This window comes from Nanorana parkeri, unplaced genomic scaffold, assembly GCF_000935625.1.
Source record: "Nanorana parkeri isolate BGI_ZX_2015 unplaced genomic scaffold, ASM93562v1 scaffold2021, whole genome shotgun sequence".
Lineage (NCBI taxonomy): Eukaryota > Metazoa > Chordata > Amphibia > Anura > Dicroglossidae > Nanorana > Nanorana parkeri.
In genome coordinates this window covers 107,096-124,807 of record NW_017308289.1, presented here as the reverse complement: position 1 = coordinate 124,807, position 17,712 = coordinate 107,096, and the positions used below count along the sequence as shown (strand labels likewise).

Here is a 17,712-nt window from a genome sequence, read left to right as displayed (position 1 = left end):
TGCGCGGGGGCGCGCCCGAGGTTGGCGCGGGGGGCCTCGAGAAGGAACGTCGCGTGAGGGGCTGGTGTCTGGCGCGTGCGGTCCCCGCCCCCTCCCCATAGCCAGCTCGGTGTGTGTTTGTGAGAGGAAGACCCCCGCTCAGCTGCCGCCGGTGAGAGGAGCCGGACTGACAGTGAGCAGGAGGTAGACGGCTGCACACACCCTCTTCATTCCGCCGCTGGACTCTGTGTGGGGATCGGGGATGTCGGCGGCTCCCGGCTCTCTCGGGCTGCTGACAGGAGGCGGGGAGTCGGCACTTCTGGCCACCAGCGCCTCGCTGCTCTCTCATCAGGGCCCCGAAGCCTTCCCTCCGTTGCCGCCGCTGCCTCTCGCCTTCGATGGCTTGGTGCTGGGCCCGGTGGAAGAAGCGGACTCCCTGGACGGACCGGAATATGAAGAGGAGGAGGTGGAGATTCCGCTCAGTGCGCCCCCTACCAACCAGTAAGTACCCCGTGCCACAGGGCACACTATGCACACCCTGCCTTGTGTCCGGGCACACCCTCCTTCCCATTCCTCACTCTAGGGAAGGGCTGCCCGGCCATGGCCAGCTGTCACCCCGCTGTCAGGAGCAGGCCAGACACAGCTGCCAGCTCGCCCACACACACATGCATACAGAACATGTTTGGATGTTACAGATCTGATCCCAGGCACTGACATGTCACATGATCTATAACAATTTCACTGCAAAAGTTCTACAGTGTTCACTAAAACATTACCTGGTGACCCTCCTGTGAGAGGGTGACAACACTTTGTCCCTGCCTCTTAATTGCTGTTCTGTGTTGTCACCATGCCACATGCTGGAGACTAGAAGTGGGCCTGCCCACACTCATTGCATAGGCGTGTCCCAGAGTTGTCACCATCGGGAAGCCTTCCCTGAGCAATGACATGGAGCTTTCCCACAAGAGCTAGTGCAGGGAGACAGGAAGTGGCTGCAAAGAGGCCGGAGGAGATCAGAAGCACAGGGATGCTACATAGGAAGAGGAGAAAGTGAAAACTGTTTTCTGGCAGAAAAAAGAAAGAAGGTGATTGTTGGATACACAGAGGGGAGTTCACTGAGATTGGAGCAGGGTCATATGTGAATTAATCGCCTTCTAGCTTTCATTTCCAGAGCCCAACTCAACAAGCTGAGGCAGCTAGAAGCTGATTGGCTGCTGCTGCAGTTTTACAGCAGAACCCCAGGCACACCAAATCTTAACCTTTCAGTGGGGCCACCCTGCACTGCAAGGGTTAAGTGTGTGTTTTTCTAGGGAATGAAAATAACAGTTATACTCACTCGAACTACGATCCCGGCTGAATCCTACACCGCTCCCTCCAGACTGTCTCCTCCTCTGCTCCAGTGATGGAAAGCCCCTTGGCATCCTCACATTCTATAAAGTAAACTGTATAGGATATTATGACCCACATGACCTTAAACTGCTGGATTGAGGGGCAGCGATGCTGAAGGGCCTGGTCTAGGGGCTTGTTCACACCATATACAGTGCGTTCCAGCGTGGTAAGCTGCTAGAGCGCACAGTATCGCATCTAGAGCTGCAGCTAACGATTATTTTCAAAATCGATTAGTTAGCCGATTATTAAGTTCGATTAATCGGTTAATCGGATAAACAATTAAAAAAAATTAAAAATGGCTCCAGTGATGGACTACTAGTTTGTATTGAGATTGTAGTCCATCACAGGAGCAAGCTTGGAGCGGTGGAAAAAAATAGTGTGGTGTGCAATATAGTGAAAAGGAAAGTGTAAATTTATACAGCAATGAATGCAGAATGGCACCGGCTATAGAGGACTACAAAGCCCAGCAATAGTACATTATTTCAAGAAACAAGGGGAACACATAGGAGCTTTACGCTGAGTAAAATTGTATAGTAGTGACCAAATCCTAGGGTTTCAATAAACTTAATTCAAAAAAAGTACAATCCCCTTTAAACAAGAAATCCCTAAAAGTGGAGATGGTCTGATAAATGGATCACAATGCGTAATATAATATAATATAACAAAGTTTAATGATACTAATATATATAAAGACACCTATAACAAGACATTTAAAACCAATTAAAATGCTTCCCTAGAATCACCTGAATGTAAAGATACGGGTATTGAACATTTGAGCCTCCAGAAGGGTTTTCAAAATGCACGAGTGTGCTGATGAGTGGAGTATAGTGAGGTTTCCGCAGTAGTGTGTCCAATGACACGGCACGGGATGGCAGCTGCAAATAATCACACCGGCATTGGCTCGCCTATGTCTCCCGATTCAGTGCCTTCGCTGTAATGGACAGACGCTCACTCCTGTCTCCCCGGCTTAGCTGTGGCAATCAGAAGCCGCTATCATTGTGTGCGGCAATGTCCGCATCAGATTTGATAGGTCCACTCCCTTCGGTGGCTGTAGAGATTCCTAGTTTATCGTTCTCACCCGAACGTATAGAGGTCGGCACAGGGTGTCTAGAAAAGCTGAAACACGCTATCCTGACGCGTTTCCCCCCGATGGCTGGGGCTTCTTCTGAAGCCCCGGCCGTGGACACACTACTGCCGTAATAATCGATTATAATCGATTATGTCGATTAGTTGTTGCAGCCCTAATCGCATCCTGGTCGGCTTCCTGAATTCTGGGGCATTCAAGTCATTGCACCGCTTGGCGCAACGATGCCTGCGTGCCAGTCCAATGTGATCGCAGAAAATAATGCTTGCTGCATTGTTGTGCCACCCGTTCTGGTGTGGGCAATCACACTGCTGGCGGGGGCGTGGCTGCGGTGCCATTGACCTGAACGCAGAGAGCCAGCCTTGATGCGATACAATGCTTTCTGCTTGAACGCACTGTAACTGGTGTGAACAAGCCCTCATAGCAAGCAGGGATCGCTGTTCAGGTAAATATTGCTTTGTTATTTTTAGGGCTGCAGCCAACGATTATTTTCATAATCTATTAGTTACCCGATTTTTTTTTTTTAAACTAATCGATTGGTTGTATTAAAAAAAAGCCCTCTCTCCCTTCCCCAACCAACTAATCGATGATGCGAATAGTTGCCAACTATTCTCATTATTGATTTAGTCGATTAGTTGTTGCAGCTCTAGTTATTTTAGCTTCCTAGACAAGAATAAAAAAACAGTCAACTAGGGATGCATCGAAATTTTGGCTGCCCAAACATTTCGGATGAAAATGGTACTATGGGCAAAATGTTGATAGACCGAAAATAAGGTGCATCCCTATCTTCGCTCCTCCCCGCTGGGCGCTGGTCTGTGTCCTCCCCAATCCCTGTTGTGCTCACCTGCCTGCAGAGGCAGTGGGGACTGGAGGGGGGCACAGATCGGCACCTAGCGGGGTAGGAGAGATGCTCTCAGGATGGGGAGCTGTGTGGGAGGAGAGAGCTGTCGCAGAAGGCCGAGCTCTCCTACACTGCCCCACTCAGCCTCCTCTGACAGGCGAGTCCAAACACTCAGCAATCAGGACTGAGGCCGGGTGCATACTTGGGCGATCCCAGGACCGTGCTTTTGTGTGCGCTTGACACACAGCGTTTACCGTGCGGCCCCCATTGATTATAAATGGGGTTACATCCGCGTGGCGATTGCTGAAAAAAAGGTACATGTTTTTTTCATGTATTTCAGAATCCAGCCGCACTCCTTACCGGGTATTCCTGTCAGTGCTCAAAGTGACCGCAGATGGTGGTCCCAATACGGAAACTTGTTAAAGATGCCACCAGCCCACCATATTGAAGTGAAGAACACATCGGTTTATTCATGCTTCAAGTGTTTTGACATGAAGCGTCAATCAACATGTGTTCTCCAGGCGGGGGTTTTTTTTTTTTAGCCACGATTGCAAAACGGCGGAAAACTGCGCGATCTGCACGGTGCGACTATTATGTCATGCGAAAAGAATGGCACCGCCAGCGCGATCAATGGTGGTCTGATTTCTGTGCATGATTGCCACGCGGTCACGGATCACCCAAGTGTGAACCTGACCTGATCGCTGAGTGTTTGTAAATAACTGAGCGCTTGCTAGTCTTACTGTGTCCCCAGCTATGAATGAACAGGAAGAACCATAGATCACTTCCTGTTCATTCATGATTGTGGACATAGTAACTGATACTGTCTCCACAGTTTATGAATGGACAGGAGCACCATGGCTGCATTCACACAGGAGCGGTTGTCTGCGCGGAACTACTCTAAACATAAAAAAATGCACTTTAACCACTTGAAGACCAGGCGTTTACACCCCCTTCCTGGCCAGGCCATTTTTCAGTGTTTAGCGCTGCAGTACTTTGACATTTATTCCGTCATGCAGCGCTGTACTGAAATGAATTTTATACCATTTTTTGGGGACAGATACAACTTTCTTTTGGTGGTATTTAATCACCACTATGGGTTTTATTTTTTACTATATAACAAAAAAAGTACCCTACATTTAAAAAAAAAAAAACCCTGTTTCCTTATGAAATGTTATGAAACATTTATTATCACCCCAATTTTTTGGTAAAATATAAAAGACGGGGTCACGTCAGGTAAATAGACACCAAACAATTTTTTTAAGCTTCTTTATTTTTTATTTTTTTAATGCTTTAATTTTTTTAACACTTTTTTTTTTCACACTTAACTTTATTGCTATCACATAGGGGACTAAGAAATACCCTATGTGATAGCCAATTCACATAACAGGTCCTCTTTATGGAGACATCAGGGGGCTCTAATACCCCTACTGTCACCTAGGGACCCCCAGAGAAGCTGATGAAGCAGAGATCTGCTTCATCAGCTTCTCACCGGCATCTGTAACGGAAGAGTGACAGAGGAATGCAGAAGTGATGTAATATACATCTCTTCCTGCATTCGGGGAGAAGAGAGGAGATCAAAGGGAGATTGTATACCCTACTCCCTTTGATCTCCACTTACAGTCACCGTGCCGGTCCCAGCCGCACCGAGCACAGTGGATCTCAGGACCGGCAAAGGAGACGGTGGGGGGCGCACACCCGCACCTAGTACAAGCGATCAGGCGTCTCTAGAGACGCCCAATCGATTGAATGTAAACAGCCACCGCTATCTGTTTACATTTCTGACAGTTTCCTCACTCGTGTGCGCGCTGGTGCCGCACATGTGCGGGGGGTAGCGGGGGAGGACGCTCATCCTGGCACCGAGGCATGCTGAGAACACGCAGCTCACAGGGTACTAGTAGATAGTGATAGTGTGCACACATCTGACTGCCCATATCTCTTGGGACACCCCCAACCCCAAACTGGAGCACTGTAGTTCTATAGTTGCACTAGCCTGCCAGTTTAGGGCACTGCCATAGTGAGGGGAAGCTGCATACAGAGAATCCTTGAGCCAGGGAAAGCTGCAGTGACTGGGCAAGGTTTTTTAACCTCCCCTGTTGTTTTGTTCATGACAGCATTTTTGGGATTGTCCTATTCTGCTTCATTGATATTAGACTGGGATCGAGAAACTGTCCTCTAATGTCTGTGGCCAGCTTAACTAAAGCAGTGACTAGGTGAAATGTATTTGCAAGCTCTTGAGGCACAATGACCCATTGTCTAGCAGGTTGCAGGGGTGTTATGTGACTGGAAGGCGTTATTTCTAGGTACTTTTCTTATGTCCTCCAAAGTAAAAAGTCTTAAATTCATCTTTGCTTTTTGCAGGGCTGCTTAGTCTGCATGTAAATGTGGAGAAAATATCCATAAAGTTTGTTCTAAATACTCTCTTCACATGTATTAACCCCATACAGTTACCATAATACAATCATTTTTCATTATAGTTGTCTTTTAAAGGGTATATGTTCTTTTAGTATATTTATCCTTTTTAAAAGTTGCCACCGCCTCCACGTTTAATGTTACCTGACCACATTCCACTAAGATCTTCACTGTGCACCTACGAGGGGCTGTGCAGCCTCTACATGGAAGGAAAGTCTCCTGGCCAAGTTCTGTTCCGTCTGCATTTCTTCCTAGGGAAAGGCTATATCTGTAAAAGTCAAGGCAACTGGACTTACTGTATTTTTCTTGAAGACGTTTCACTGGTCATCCAACCAGCTTTCTCTGGTTGGATGACCAGTGCAGATTTCTATGGAGAGGCTGTGCGCACACAACAAAGCTCTCTGGAATATGGACAGTTGAGGGTTTTTTGGGCAGTGGGACAACTTTTAAAAGTACAATTATCCCTTACAATATACACTGCTTTTATTGCATGGGAACAATGCCCTATAAACTACTAACATACTAAGTAAGTAAATAAATATAAAGAGGGTCATTTAATGAATACTCCTCAGACCAAGACGTTTCTTGTGAAGATGGTCATTCATAACCAGGGTGAAAAGTTGTCGGCATCAGATCACAAAAACCTGGACCATTTGGTGGAAGTTCTGGACAGTTAGCAAGTGCATCATTGCTGCAGAACCAGTAAAACTCAGCCAGATGTACAGGATAGCGTGCAATGGGACAACAAAGGATGTTATAGATCTATGAGCTTTACAATTTCTACTAGAAACAAAAGTTATGCTAAATTGTCTTTCAGAACAACACATGAGAAATTGTTTCCCCCTCTGTCCGCAGGAGACCCATTGCTTGAAACCTGGTGGAAGGAGCCTCAGCTCTAGTTTCTCATCTGCAATTCTCTACCCATCCTCCTTTGCCTTACCCTCCTCGTCCATCCTTGCCCCTCAGTCCCTTCCTCTTTACAGGCATGAAGAGGTCTGGGCCCACTCCCTTTCTCAGTGCCGGGGGAAGGCCAAAACTGGAAAGTCATTTACACCCTTGGTTGACTAGCCTGCGCTGGTGTGGTGGGCTTCTGGCAGCAGTAAGCCCTCGTTCACACCTGAACGTTTTGTAGCGCGTTGTACGCTCGACGAACGCGCTACAAAACGCTCAAAAATATAAATCCCATTGTATTCAATGGTCTCGTTCCCACCTTGGCGTATTTCCGCCCGTCCCTAACGCGCTACAAAACGTCCCACGCCTGAAAAGGTACATGTACTACTTTGGGCCGTTTTGTTGCGCGTTTCCATTGGGATACAGCCAAGTAGCCTTCGGAAACGTGCGTTTTTTGCGCAACTTTTTTACCGCAAATCGCGGTAAAAAAACGTGCGACGGTCGTGCATATGCAATACGCCTAGGTGTGAACAAGACCTAAGGGAACATCCTTGCTGGGTGCACGCCAGACGGGCACAGGTAACCAGTGACGCGGAGCGCCATGTCTGGATGAGAAAATGTAGCTGTTTGGGCATTCCTGTTTCTGGGCTGCGAAAGCGTAGGGGGAAGATAACAGGGAAGGTGGGAAAGGTGGCGTGAAGACTGGAAGATAATTTTGGGAGCTTTCCTGTGCTGTATCCCCTGCTGTGAACAACGGAGGTGGAAGAAAACATTTCTGTCAAAATGCAGATAAGCGTTTAATCAGCGACCTATATCCATGTTCCCTGTTTTTAAAGTCTGTGATTGCTACATTTTTCACTGGGTCCTGTCTGCGAGTCCCTGGTGGTGGTCTTCAGGTGCCATTGCTGCTATAAGAGCAGTTGTTTTGGGGACAGGACGGGAAGGAGCCTGTCCAGACCTGTATGTATCAAGTGCAGACAGAGCTGGAGCAGACTGTTTGATCAGAATGACCATGGCTGTTGAGACAGAAGTAGTCTGTGGTAGAACAGCTGTGAACCTAAAAAGGGGTCTGAGATAAATAACCGGGGCCTTTTGTTTCTAATCAGAAGCCTAAATCTTTTGATATCATGGATTAGTTGCTATGTGGTTGCACACCTTTTGTAAATTTGCTATCTCCTTTATGACCAATGTGCCAAGGTCTTCCTTGGTATGAGGGTGTTTTCAATGTTTATAAGGTTTATAATGGTGTAAGGGTGTTATCAATATTTTACCCCAAAATACAAGTGGAGTTTTCCAGGAATGTTTTGTTTTATACTTCGGTGCCACGTTTTCTTACAGCGCTGCATGACGGAATAAATGTCAGTTAAAGTATCGCAGCGCTGAATACTGAAAAATGGCCTGGATGGGAAGGGGGTTTAACACCGCGGATGTCAACTGGTTAATATCTATCCAAGTTTTACTTGCTAGTGGGATTCTTCTATGATTTTCCTTAATTGTTGCCGTTACCAGCTATCACAGGTCTTTGGCTTTACTGACTGCACTAGTTACTGTTTCCAGGTTGTAAGCTCTGGATTCACTTTCATCTTCACTGTGTTTCAGAAGCCTTATATTCAGCACTTTGCACATTTACGTCAGTCCCTGCCCTCAAGGAGCTTACAATCTAAGATCCCTATATCACATGTATACATACGAGACAATTAACCTACCAGCATGTCTTTGGCGTGTGGGGGGAGACTGGAGTACCCAAAGAAAACCCACGCAAGCACAGAGAGAACATGCAAACTCCATGCAAATAGTGACCTGGCCGAGATTCAATCCAGGGACTCCCAATGCTGCAAGGCAGAAGCTCTAACCACTACACCACTGCCTATACCTGCACTGCAATGGAAATCTGGCTCACAGTATAACATCAGCACAGGTCTGAACATTCTGATTGGATGCAGGCATTGTTGGTATTTTGACAGCCAGCGGGGCCGAGTAGCAAGATACTGAAGCTTGGCCAGTGGGAGATTCCTCCATGCACACAGTTTAGTGTAGCTGAAGGAATCTGTTGCACTTTTTCCATCTGATCATAGAAAGTCTGCAGATAATCTCTAGGTGTATGGCCAACTTTATACTCACTCCTGGCTTCCACTAAATCATATCTGTAATTATTTGAAAGCATCATACACTTATGAGAAATTCTGAGCATGCTCCATGGTCCGGTCACATTGGAATTGGTTTGGGGTAGGCCAATTTCAGAGGCGAGTTTTATTTGTCATTCTATGCTTCAGCTTATTATCAGCTGAAATAACTGGCATTGGAGGGAGATGTGGAAACCATTTATTTTTTCCCTTTGAGTTGTCATAACTAAGTTTGTATTTTTTAATCTAGATTGTTCTATCTCTGCGGAGCTAGGCTGTTCTGTAGTCTGGTTTCACATCTAAGCCTAGACATAAGAGTGTCAGGGCTGGACAATGTTTAGTCCTGTGGAACACTTTTTTTTCACCAGACATGTCTCACAAAGTCTCTGTAAACTGTTATCTGTGTTGCTGCTTCTCACATTGCAGACCTATAGAATATATCACAAGATCAGTGGAAAAGTTGGAAGCTGTCCAACTGATATTTCAGTACGATGTTCCCCTGAAGGTATGTGATGTGAAATAAAATGATGGGTAGCCTTAATGCTTATCAAGCATTATCAGTTTATCAACATCTTTCACATTCCGTTTTTTTTAACATGTATAGTAGTGTTGAATATTTTGTTTCTATGTTATTTAATTCAAGTAAGCTAGCTCACTAAATATGTCATCTGCTTCCAGAGGTTGACATCATAGTTTTATTTGTCTTTCAGCTACTTCAAGCATTATTTGTGTATTCCTTGTATACCGATTAACAACATTGTCTTTGCTGCTTTTTTTTACCTTCCTGAACATTTCTTGTCCTGTCCTTTTAATGCTGTCCTGTCCAGACTTTTGAAGGCCCTACTATTTTCTAAAGGCCCAACTTTATCCTTTTCAGCTTTGAACAGATGGCCATTGGCTTAAGGCTCCAGAGTTAGTGACTATTCTGACTCCGATTGTTGTGCTAGTGACTTAGCCCTTGCTGAGACCTTTATGCCTGGCCTGTATAAGCAGTTTCAATCACTGAGGATAATCATTGTCAGATAGCTGAACTCACCAATACCGTGTTCGTCCACAAAGGTTGCTTTATTCTGTACATCAGACAACAGGATACAGCAGAATTAATGGTTTCAGTATTATGCGGTAAAAAGATGATACTTTCGTAGCGTACTGTGCAGAATACATGTGTCCCTGTTACATGTGGCCTGTTAGCTGTGGCCATGACACAGGAAGTACTGACCAACAAGAAGGGTGGAGCATATACAAAGGGGAAACATGTCATAGATATCAGGAAAGGAATACAGGAAAGCATGTGCATTACCACAAAGGGTCACTAGATGACAGCATATAACTTACTATAGAATGTCCATAGGAAAATGGTACAAAGAAAACAAACTATATAATTCTTATCTACTAACTATGTTAATATGAACTGAGGCTATGCATAACATATTATATGCCCCATTGGGGCAGCACAGTGACACTAAACTCAGGAGTTAAATCTTAAAAATGTATGTAAGTACCTTGGCTATTAATAAAAATGTATCTTATTTGTGTATCACGTGATGGACTATCTCAGTACAAATCGATAAACTAAACGTGACATTGTAGTCCATCGCGGGAGCGAGCTTGGAGTGGTGGCTACTTTACAACACACACATATACCATGAGGAACAAAAGTAGCCACCCTCCAGAAGGAAGGACAGTGTCAGCACCAATTCAGAGATGATTTGAGGATCTACAGCCGAGTGATACACAAATAAGATTTTTGTTGAAGGTTAAAGGAGAACTATACAGCGCAATGCCGAATACTACCAGCTATAGAGGACTACAACAAATTTCAGCAATAGTACATTATAGCTGGCGGTATTCGGCATTGCGCTGTATAATGTACTGTTGCTGGGTTTTGTAGTCCTCCTATAGCTAACTGTATTCGGCATTGCACTGTATATTGTATTATTGCTGGGATTTGTAGTCTATACAGCGCAGTGCAGAATATCACCAACTATAGAGGAGTACAACAAATCCCAGCAATACATTATACATACAGTGTATAATGTATTGCTGGGATTTGTAGTTCTCTATAGCTGATGGTATAATATACAGCACAATGTACCATCAGCTGTAGAGGAATACAAATCCCAATATCCCAGCAATACATTATAGAGCACCATGTGTGGGAAAGTGCAGGCTTACCTTAGCAGTCTTCCAGCAACTTGCTTCTGAGATCGGACCTGTCTATCGGCGGCTGTCATCCCCCCCACACCTGCTCCTCCTTACTACATCTCCCCACGTCCCTGTGCCGATCGTGGATGTGGGCGGGCAGTGAGTGTGAGGCGGGGAGGAGGTGAGGCGTGTTGAGCGTGGATGCGGGCGGGACTGGCAGCAGCGCGTGTGAGGTGGGGAGGAGGTACGACGTGCAGCACGTGGGAAGCCGTGAACAGGGCCAACTGATCGGAAGCCGATTAATCGATTCTTGAAAAAGTTGACAACTTTTTCAAGAATCGATTATGGCGATTAGTTGTTGCAGCCCTATATCCCAGTTGTCGGCTTCTGAAAAAAGTACTCTTGCGACTAGGATATTCTGCCAGCCCTAGCAAGATAGGTGGTTCACATGTGCCTGACAACCCATTATTCCCTTCAGCTCATCATTAGTAAGCGGCATACATATATCGAGTATGGTTTCTTCTGTCCGCATCAGATAGGGCGCAGTAATGTGTGAGAGGTTGGTCTTGTTGCTGCTAGCCTGAGGAGGCATGTAAGAGAACTGTCTGTGCTTCTGCTGCCGCCATCGTATTCTTTGTTCCTCCTTATGCCAGTGCCTAAAGAGACAGAAGATTGCTATTGCTTTCTTCCTCTACATGTATGTAATGCTGTCGCACTGTCTGCCATTGCTGCGTTAGAGTGCATGTAGTAGGTGCTTTTTTGGCTGCTTTAAATAGAATGTCTGTTTGCATATGCAAGAGTCAGGGCCCAAAGCATCTGTAAGAATAGACATGCTGTAAGGAGGCAAATACTGAGCTTTGGGTCACAATGACGGGGACATTATTGAGCTCAGAGGACACTCAAGTTCATACGGTAATACCAGGTCACTTGCTGTAAAATATATATATTGTTGATGAAATGCTTTTATTCATAGGAGCAAACAAAATCCCTCATTGGATAAAAAAAACGGCACATTTTTAACCCTCAAAACTGCCCGCTTAATCCTTTTTAATTCAAAGAGGCAATTGTATAGAAAGTGTGTAGTTTTATGACCCATGGGTTAGCTGCACTGCTTCCTTTCACCAGGCATATATCGTGTATGAAGTGTAATTCAGTACTTTGTACTTTGTCACTATGACAGTCCTTGGTAAGTGATTCTCCTCAGTAGATTAGGAATGTCAGATTACTTTTCATATGCAGTTCCTTAAACGTCTTCAGATATTCAAATATTCCTGAATAACATCTGTTACTGCCATTTTGTTCTGTGATATTTGTTAAGAAGTTCATTTATTTTAGATTCTTTTGGGGTTATTTAAAGTGGACACAATGGGGGGAATTTGGCAACACTGGAGCAGACTGTACCCCACTATAGGATACAACTGCAGCCTCCAAGTGAGATATGTCTTTCTTTCTTGACATTGAGATCCATGCTCAGTCTTAAACAGTCAGTGACCATTCACTGTGTAATGACAATCTCTGTACACAGTTTAAAAGGTATCCAAAAAATCCTCTGACCCAATAAATCAATGTTTTTAGAAGTGTATGTATAGATGGATGGAGAGATCATAACAAGGGTGGTCATTCATCCCTTCACGACCCATAATGGGATAATTCCGTCATGGGTCCTCAAGGGACTCTGTTCATGTTTGTAGAACCAGCAGCGGGCTTTACAGTAGAAGCGACTCTTCCCTCCCACCAAACCCCCGCCGTGTTTCCCAGGACCGTCAGCAGGAAGCTGGGAAAGAGAGCGGTTAACGTCTGTGGGTCCGACCGGGAGCGATGCAGATTACTTCACGTCCGGTCCCATAGCTGTCATTGCTGAGCTCCTGAAGCCCAGCAATAAGTTATTGAAGTGCGATCCGCATTTCAATAGATTATTTAGAGTGTAAAGGTGATACTAGGGGTCTTTTGGACCCCCAGTATCATCTTAAAGAGCACCTGTCACCACCAATATGCTATCACATGGGAGGACTTGTAAGCCCCCCTATGTGTTGCGGTATACTGAGCTTAGGGTGACGGGAGGACGCTAGTTTGTGTCCTCCCGTTACCGCAAGGATAACTATGGGGAAAAACACAGACCCCATAGTTCTCCTTTAAAGTAAACTTAAAGAAAAATGTTTTTGAAATATTAAAATAAATGTACAAATAATTTAAATAATAAAAAAAGAATTTTGAAAGTCCCCTGCCCCACAAGCATGCGCGTCATAACACACCTTTGTACGAAAACGATTATTGACGCATGTTGGATATTGCCGCGCACGCCAGTGTGCGTGCAATAACTATAGTACCAATATTTATGCGTATCTAAACTGATGACCTGTAGGGGCTTTTAAAGCGTTGTCTATAAACTTTTTGGGGTACTGAATTTTATCGCAGTTTGACGTATGCACACCATTTTTAACCTGGGCATGTTGGGTATCTATTTACTTGTTGTAACCTCATCTTTTATATTTTATTAAAAAAAGGTTTTGTATAGTGTTTTGGGGCGCTAAATTTAATTAAAGAGCATTTCTCACAAAATTTTGGGGTTTGATAATAAGTTGCGCTAATGTCGTGCAACATAAAAATTTGCAACTGCCACCATTTTATTCTGTAGAGTCTTGGCTTTCAGAAAATATATAATGTTTGGGGGTTTTAAGTAATTTTCAGGCTTAAAATGTGGATTATAACATGTAAACAAAAAAAAGGCCTTGGTCCTTAAAGGGGTTCTAAACCCTCCGGTTTTTTTTGCTTATATCTACTGCTAGCAAGCAGTAGATATAGGCAAGAAGTGTAAAAAAAACCAAACGCTTAAAATCATTTTAAACTTACCTCGTTATCGCCGCTCTATCCTGTGCCGAGAATCAGGAACTGCTCGTATGGCCGCAAAGGACCTTGGGGCGGGCGCATGCGCAGTTCCGATTCTCGGCCGGGAGACGAGCAAAGACGCAAGGCTAAGTCTATGGACGCGTGCACCCGCCTGCAGACACCGCTGGATCGGAGAGACAGAGCAGTCAGCGCTGGATCGGAGTGACGTCACACCGCTGGAGGGACACATGAAAACATGGGGAAAGAAGAGGAAGATCGGAAAAAGAGACATGATTTACGTAAGTGCTAACATTTACATGGGGGGGGAGGGAAACATTTTTTTGCCTTTAATATCACTTTAAGGGGTTAGAGTATAGCAAAACTTTTTATTAGATAGGGGTGAGGGTGTAGAACCTCTGTCAGGTTTTTATTACTGTCTTGGTCCCTCACTCTCTCTAATTCTCCTGATTTATCAGTGTCAGAAAAGTGAAGGTAAATCCAAAGTTTAGATTTGCCACCAGAACAAGAATAGAAGGGGAACAGTTGTTCCTGTGAAAAATCTAAGAAGAGACTTCCCTTACATTGGAATCCTCTCACTTCCTGTTGAGTCTACAATACAAAAAAATGAAGGGAGAGCTCCCTCATGAGACAGACAAGAAAAACAAAATCCTCCCTATTCTTACTAAAATGAAAAGAAGAAAAAAAAAAAAGTTGTGCGCTTCTCCAATGACTAGTATATTGCTTGTAGAGGGATTCAGTTACAAGTTGTGGTTATGAAGGACATGTAGAAATGTATGATATGACCTAAACTAGTCATAACTTGCATTTATTTATTTATTAGAGTGTTGACCAGCAATTTCACTAGCCGTTGAATGTTAGAGCAGTCATAGATATTTAAGCCTTTCATGTGAAATCTCAAGACTCACTATTGTGCTTCTTCCTAAGGCCCCTTGCACATGGTCCGATCAGGAGGGTGGTCCGTGCACGGATCACCTCTTGATTTGGAACAGATTTCACCGTTGTGACATCCCAGTCGGTCTGAATTTACCGGACCATGTTGGTCTATGGGGAATCTGATATACACAGAATTTTGTTATTTGATTATCTCCGATCCAGCACAATCAGGATCAGGTCAGGCGAAACAGAACTTTGATCAATTGTTCTAGGCCTGGCGGGAGGGCTTAGATCCGGCTGCCCATAGACTAACATTGGGTTTCTGATCAGGTCCGCCTGAAAACTGACAGGCGGACCTGATCGTAAATCTTATGAAAGGGCTCTAAAACCACAGATAGTGGCAATGTTCATCTTGCAGGGAGTGTTTTCCCAGCATTGCCTTTAAATGAAGCAAAAAGATATAACACTTCTATCAGAATAGACCCAGTTAAAAAAGAATGCAGTTTCTCATGTACCATTATAAGTCATTAGACTGGGTTCACACCGTTATCCGGACCAGATCGGGAACATAGTGCACCGCGTGTTTGCCGCGATTTTGTTGCGATTGGAATTTATTTTTTTTTAGCTTAAAATGGTCTTGCAGGTGCATTCCAGACCAGACAAAATAGGACACGCAGTATTTTTCTGGTCTGGAACAGACTGCACTGGTGGGAACAGAGGCCAGAAATATATTGGGATACAGTGGGATGCATTTTGGGTCCAGAAACGGTCTGGTGGTAATCTGGATGTGGTGTGAATGGTCCCTCAGGCCAGCCACTGTAAAAGCAGCATTGTGATGTACTAACCAGTGCAGATACATACTTAGCAGCTGGAGAAATATACCTCCAGGTGCCAAATAGAGGATCATGTCATTGTTCTAGCGCTCATTTGCATGGGCTGGCTTAGAATTCGCGTGAAAGCATACCATTTATCTACAAATGTTAGTATAGAGTTGGATTTTTTCTTTTTTTCCATTTTTGTTACATCAAGCAATTCTGATTATATACATTTTTTCTCAATTATCACCTCAGAACACTTTTTAATTTGGCTCTGAAGTTTGAGCAGTCTCTAGTAACACACTAAGGCTCTGTTCACACCTAGGCATATCGAATATGCGTGTTTGTCGCGCGTTTTCCCCGCGTTTCGCGGTAAAAAAAAACGCGCGACAAACACACGTTTCCAAGGGGTATTTGGCTGTATACCAATGGAAACGCGCTACAAAAACGCTGCAAAGAACTCATGTACCTTTTCAGGCGTAGGCCGTTTTGTAGCGCGTTCAGACGGGCTGAAATACGGCAAGGTGTGAACCATACCCATAGAAAACAATGGGATTTTAATGTTTGAGCGTTTTGTAGAGCGTTCGTAGAGCGTTGAGCGCGCTACAAAACGTACAGGTGTGAACCAGGCCTTAAACCAGCATCAGGTGGAGAATGCTCTTGGGCAGGACTTTTTAGTTCCCATTTTTAAAATGGTTCAGCACATCCCTTTGCGCTCTCCAATGATCAAAGCTCTTGCTCCCTGCTGATTTATGAACTTTTGTTTTGATTCAGCAGGGGTAGGGTTGGACCTCTGCAGATAGATTACTTGGCTACAGCTTGCTGTCAAGGGACAGGCTTTTCTTTTCGGGCTGTGGCTGCTTTTTTAAAGGAGAACTATGGGGTCAGGGCTTTTCCCCATAGTTCTCCTTAGGCTAACGGGAGGACACAAACTAGCGTCCTCCCGTCACCCCAAGCTCAGTATATCGCGAGTTACAGCTCGCGGTATACTGAGACGGCGCAACTTAAGCGGATCCCGACAATTATGTCTGGATCCTCCCAGCTGCGTGAGTGACAGCTGGCTCTTCTTATCTAGAGGCAGCTGGACCTGCCCCCTCCCCCGTCCGTTCTGCCAGTCAGCGCTGGAGGATTGGAGAGGATGAATCCAGCCCCTCCCCTGTCACGGCAGAGAGCCATGACAGGATCGAGAAATGAGCGATCTTTGGTGTCGTTCGTCGATCCCCTCCCCGTTCTATGGGACCTGGAGCGATGCAGATTGCTACTTCTGGTCCCTGGGCTGTCAGTACTGGGCTCCAGAAGCCCAGCTATAAGCTATTGAAGTGCGGTCTTTTGGACCCCAAGCATCACCTTAAAGAGTACCTGTCACCACCATCCGCTATCACATGGGGGGCTTGTAAGCCTCCCTATGTGATAGCAATTACAGTAAAGTTAAAAAAAACCCCAAAAAATGGTTTTATAATTAACATTTAAATAAAATAAATCTAAAAATAATAAAAAAACATTTCATAAAGTCCCCCACGAGCACGCGCGTCGCCACCTAAGCATGCGTCAGGTGTGCCTACGCATGAAAACGACGAACACGCTACACATGTTGGAAATCGCCACACACGCCGGAGTGAGAGCAATAATTCTAGGGCCAGTATTTGTGGGTATTTTTAAACTGATGACCTGTTGGGGCTTTTAAAGCGTCGTCTATGGACTTTTTGGGGTACTGACGTTTGTCGCCGTTTCACGGACGCACACAATTTTTAACCTGGGCATGTTGGGTATCTATTTACTCGTTGTAACCTCATATGTGGAATGTGGAATATAACATGGGTGCAAAAAAATGAAAAAAAGGCCTCAGTCATGAAGGGGTTAAATATTGGTACTCTCCTGCTATGCAGGATCAAGGGATAGGGCAATATGAGGATCTTCATTGCACAGACTTGGCCCAGGAATTTGTGGTTCTCCGACCTACTCAGACTCTTGGTAGACTCTCCATGGCCCCTTCTAGACCTTAAGGAATATGTTGTCAGCACACCTCTTGCTTTTAGAAGTTTGTTTTTATTGATGTTCTTGCAGCATATCGGAGGGAATTGCACTTGTTTCTGATATGCTGCAAGAACGTCAATAACGGCAAGCTTCTAAAGCAAGAGGTATGCTGACAACATATTTTCTCTATACGTTGCTGTATAAGACGGCTTGGATGTTTTAAGCCCAGGTTCGGAGGGACAGGGACCTATCTGATTTGGTCATAAAGTGTGTGTGTATGTGTGTGTATATATGTATATATGTGTATGTATATGTATATATATATATATATATATATAGCAAATT

The 17,712-nt window shown here is 44.7% G+C and overlaps 1 protein-coding gene across 2 annotated transcripts in view; it reads left to right on the top strand.

Annotated features, from left to right (window-relative positions):
- The first annotated feature begins 224 nt into the window (after positions 1–224).
- Positions 225–17,712, top strand: part of RASA1 (RAS p21 protein activator 1) — an 86,436-nt gene continuing 68,948 nt past the window's right edge. The window contains exon 1 of one of the 2 annotated variants that reach the window (XM_018572410.1): positions 225–480. In XM_018572410.1, coding sequence (XP_018427912.1) covers positions 242–480 — 239 coding nt within the window. In that variant the 5' untranslated portion in view covers positions 225–241. Of the gene's footprint in view, positions 481–17,241; positions 17,250–17,712 lie in introns of those variants that run through there. The other variant, XM_018572411.1, reaches the window with a different exon arrangement.